The 5,000-nt window shown below is 44.6% G+C and overlaps 1 protein-coding gene across 1 annotated transcript in view; it reads left to right on the forward strand.

Moving 5' to 3' along the window:
- The window catches only part of LOC138945993 (ficolin-1-like), a 17,845-nt gene extending 15,764 nt beyond the window's left edge, over window positions 1-2,081 (forward strand). The window contains exon 5 of the mRNA XM_070317530.1: window positions 909-2,081. Coding sequence (XP_070173631.1) covers window positions 909-1,564 — 656 coding nt within the window. The 3' untranslated portion in view covers window positions 1,565-2,081. The remainder of the gene's footprint in view (window positions 1-908) is intronic.
- Window positions 2,082-5,000: the final 2,919 nt, after the last annotated feature.

Here is a 5,000-nt window from a genome sequence, read left to right on the forward strand (position 1 = left end):
TGCTCTATAAATCCCTTAGTGCACTGGGATGTCTTAATAACTTAAATAATAATGATAATAATAATAATAAGTGGACATTTTTAAGTGCCTAACCTATGGCTCTAGGCCCTTTACAAAATAACACATACAGAATAGAACAATTAAATGTACAACCTACATAAAACAATTAACCATACGGACAAAAATCACCACATGTACTGTTCACACAATATTCATATATGCTATACACACTATAGATACACACATACCCAGTGAACACTTTCAACAATCATGCCCGTCGCGATATAACCTTGAACGGTTGAAAACGACGTTAAACACCAAATAAAGAAAGAAAGGAAAAAAAACAATCATGCCAACTTTGTGGGAGAGGAGTACGTGCAGAAATGGAATGGAAAAGACATTAGGCCGGGTTGGTGTAGTATTGTGTGAAAAAGAAAGTTTTCAACTGTTGTTTGAAAGAGCTGAGAGAGGTGCAGTGTCTGACAGAGAAAGGAAGAGAGTTCCAGAGTGGTGGTGCAGCACAACAGAAGGTTCTTGCACCGTGCTGCTTCCTGTTGAAGTGTTCACCAATTTTAAAATGAACACTTGTGAACACTGTATGTGCCTCTATTGCTAGTAAACTATGTACTATGTCACAAAGTGAAATACTACGAGCTGGTACAGCAGCACCCCCATTTTACGAAAATCGGGTCTTAAAAAGGAGGGAGTCTTTGAAAGGGGGTAATTTTACAGAGGTTATGAGGACCTGGAAAGAACGTCCATGTTCATGGCATCCTCCAGATTCCGAGTCTGACACAACCGTCGTACGAAGAAGAAGACAGAGGTTATGAAAAGAAAGTCTGAGAAAACAATGTCTTAAAAGGAGGGTTGTACTGTAGCGAGTCTGAAACTGAAATCTTTTTCTCCAGATTGCCATGACATGAAAGACGCCGGGGTGGTAGGAATGGGACCACGAGTTGTCTTCCCTGCCACGGCCCCAGCCCCCTTCACTGTGTACTGCCTGCTCAAGTTCGGACGCACCTTCATCTTCTCTCGCCTGGTGACGGGAGGCCTGGACTTCAACCGCCCCTGGCAGGATTACGTCAACGGCTTCGGTGACATCAGCCTCGACCTGAACGCCGAGCATTGGCTGGGGCTGGAGAAGATGCACCACCTGACAGCCAACCCCAGGACCTACAAGCTCCGCTTTCAGATCATCCTGACTAACGATTCCAACTGGTACACCACTTTCAAGGAGTTCAAGGTCATGGGCTCGGCCCAAGGTTACAGCTTCACAGTCAACCCCAACCCCATCACCTTCCAGGTCGATGACTGTATGACGTCACTGGTGAACACGCCCTTCAGCACCTACGACAACGACAACGACGGTTCAGGGGGGATTAACTGCGCTGAGAGCCGAGGAGGGGGGTGGTGGTTCAAAGGAGCAAACTGTGCACCGGTTTGCTCCCCTCTGGGCAAACTGACCACCGACCCGGCCATGTGGTCTGGTAATCCTCTGGACGCCTTCTGGTCAATGCAGTTCGGAATGGTCTCTCTGGCCAACATCTCAGCCTACCTGCTGTGATCAAAAGGGAATTCTTTGGTTTGTCAGTATTTGGAATGGCTGCTCTAGCCAACATCTCAGCCTACCTGCTGTGATCAAAAGGGAATTCTTTGGTTTGTCAGTATTTGGAATGGCTGCTCTAGCCAACATCTCAGCCTACCTGCTGTGATTAAGGCGGAATTCTTTGGTTTGTCAGTATTTGGAATGGTCTCTCTAGCCAACATCTCAGCCTACCTGCTGTGATGAAAGCGGAATTCTTTGGTTTGTCAGTATTTGGAATGGCTGCTCTAGCCAACATCTCAGCCTACCTGCTGTGATCAAAAGAGAATTCTTTGGTTTGTCAGTATTTGGAATGGTCTCTCTAGCCAACATCTCAGCCTACCTGCTGTGATGAAAGCGGAATTCTTTGGTTTGTCAGTATTTGGAATGGCTGCTCTAGCCAACATCTCAGCCTACCTGCTGTGATCAAAAGGGAATTCTTTGGTTTGTCAGTATTTGGAATGGCTGCTCTAGCCAACATCTCAGCCTACCTGCTGTGATTAAAGGCAGAGTAAGCCTCCCGTAAACCATCACAGATACGGTCAGGCTTTTACACACAGTACAAACACCCTTTCATTTAAACACTCACCAATTGAGAACATCCTAGGTGCCCTCCGTAAAGAGCGAACAATTTTCAAAGAATTTATTTTTGCGTGGTTTATCTTACCCCTGAGCCATCGTGAACCCGTGTGATCCAGTTTTCCCTTTTCACAATGCAGTCGTCATAGTTAGTCATTTGAATGCGACTCGACGTGAGCTTATCTACAATAGCACGTTTTTTTATGCACGAAACAACGGCTGTGGTTCACAAGAACTCTAGCGATGGCTTTTGACTGTTGAGAGGAACGGCGATTTGCACTGATAAACCGGCCGTCGTCTGCTACGACCCTTGCGTGACCCTGCTTCCGGGCTTTTCTTTTTTTAAACTTTCACAACTTCGAATTGTTCTGATCTTGTCTTGATGAAAAACGAATTCTTTTATGATTAAAGAATGTTTGTGTAACAAGCTGTCAATTTATTATTTAGATTTTAAAAGTTAGGTCTAGCGCAAAAACGAGGCGCCGTTGTTGTTAACGGAACAAGTCTACGAAAATAAATTCTTTGAAAATGTCTCACGCTCGACAGAAAGCAGCCAGGATGTTCCCGTTCGGTGAGCGTTCAAATGGAAGTATGCTTGTACTGTATTTAGACGCTCGGGGAGCTCTGTGATGGTTTACGGGAGGCTTACTGTGCCTTTAAGGCGGAATTCTTTGGTTTGTCAGTATTTGGAATGGCTGCTCTAGCCAACATCTCAGCCTACCTGCTGTGATCAAAAGAGAATTCTTTGGTTTGTCAGTATTTGGAATGGTCTCTCTAGCCAACATCTCAGCCTACCTGCTGTGATGAAAGCGGAATTCTTTGGTTTGTCAGTATTTGGAATGGCTGCTCTAGCCAACATCTCAGCCTACCTGCTGTGATTAAGGCGGAATTCTTTGGTTTGTCAGTATTTGGAATGGTCTCTCCAGCCAACATCTCAGCCTACCTGCTGTGATTAAGGCGGAATTCTTTGGTTTGTCAGTATTTGGAATGGTCTCTCCAGCCAACATTTCAGCCTACCTGCTGTGATCAAAGGGGGAAAACCCACTCCTGCAAGAACGTGAGTGAACGTGGGAGTTTCAGCCCATGAACGAAAAAGAAGAAGAAGAAGGATCGAAGTACCCTGTACCATTATAGTAAATGACGTAAAGAGAGGCTTGCTTCTTTTCTTCAACAGCAAAAAGAGAGGTGATGAATCCAATTTTTTTAAATTTTTATATGTTTCCCATTCCCCGACCGCCCCTATTTATTTCAACATTTGTCGAAGTTATAAGCATTTTGTGGGTTGCCTTTGTTTGGAGTTACCCTGTACATTAAAGTAACGGTCTTCACGGAATACGCGGCCCTCTTGTCTGTAAAGTCTGTTCTTTCTGTACCAAGGGAAGAGTCGCTACATCGCGAATCTGGCTGTTCGCTTCTGTTCTTGTTCTGTCTTGGAGTAGAGTTACCTACCTGAACAGGTTAGATGGGCTTTTATTGCTAATACAGAGGAACCCCTCACAAGGACCCCCCTCTCTAACGACTACCCCGCCACAACAACCCTTTTTTTTGTAACCGATGTGTTTCCTTATACAGTTGTCACCAGTGTAGCGACCACCCCGCTCTAACGTCTGAGGACCGACCTAACAGCTTGTGTAACGACTTTGTCAGACAAAGCCAAGACTCTCAGTCAGCTTAACGCATCACTGACAAACCGGTTATAACCAGTTATTTACCGTCTCGCGTAAGCAAAGGCACTAATTAACCGCTGAGAGGTGTGATGGTTGGGTGGGCTGAGTAAACATCACAAACCAATCATCGAGAAAACAAACTCACGTGACCAACATACACCGTTCAACTCAGTCAGAATAGACAGTCTTTGGACAGAAGAGCAGTGGAGATCGACATGGCGTCTACAAATAAAATAAAATATTTCACTCTCGAAAATCGAGTGAATGTTGTGAACAGACACAAAAAGGGAGAAACTGCCATCGCGATTGCAAAAAGTCTTGATGTTGGAAAATCGCAAATTCAAAGAATTATCCAAGACTAAGAAAACATTCTGAAAAGGTGGGAAAGTGGTGACAATGCCGATCGAATGCGATCAAAGCGGCAGAAGACAACATACTCTGACGTAAATGAAAAGGTTTGGGATTGGTTCCTGGCTGCCAGAAAAAAGAATTTTCCGATCTGCGTGTGCGGCGAGATCAAAGGCAGGTCCATTGTGATAGCTGGGTGGCCTTGTTTATAGACACTGACCTTCTTCCCTGGGGTCATTGACCCAGTTTTAGCTATGAGAGGTGGTTCCCCTTTCATATCTGAGAGAAGAAACACTTCCTGCACCCGGGTCAGTAACCGAGTTTAACCTATGGGGAGTTTAACCTATGGGGCGGTCTCTTTGATGTCTTGAGAGGAAACTTGGCCAGGGTAGTACATGCACCAGAACTGGTGGACACCAAGGACAATGTCAAACATGAAATCGAAGCAGTTTGCTTGAGGAAACGGTCGTCAGCAACTCAAACTTCTCCGTTTTCTTTTTTTAAGAAAATCTGACTTTCTTTGTGGCCCCCTGACCCCGCCCTCTCCCTCTGTAAGGACCCCCCTCCATAAGGACCGACTTTTGTCAACATTTTCAAGGTCGCTAGAGAGGGGTTCCACTGTATCAGCCTAAGCGGAACTCAAAGTTCCAACTACTAGTATCTCTGTTAAGAACAATGTGAAGGTTTTTGTTTGTGTTTTGTTTCTTCATTTGGTTTAAAGTGTATTGTAAATATTCTTTCAATACAATCCGTTGTTTGAAGATTTCAGTCCTCACTTTCTTTGATTTATGCAAAAATGCTATGATGCCTTCAAGACTATTAAT

This window comes from Littorina saxatilis, linkage group LG13 (assembly GCF_037325665.1).
Source record: "Littorina saxatilis isolate snail1 linkage group LG13, US_GU_Lsax_2.0, whole genome shotgun sequence".
NCBI lineage: Eukaryota > Metazoa > Mollusca > Gastropoda > Littorinimorpha > Littorinidae > Littorina > Littorina saxatilis.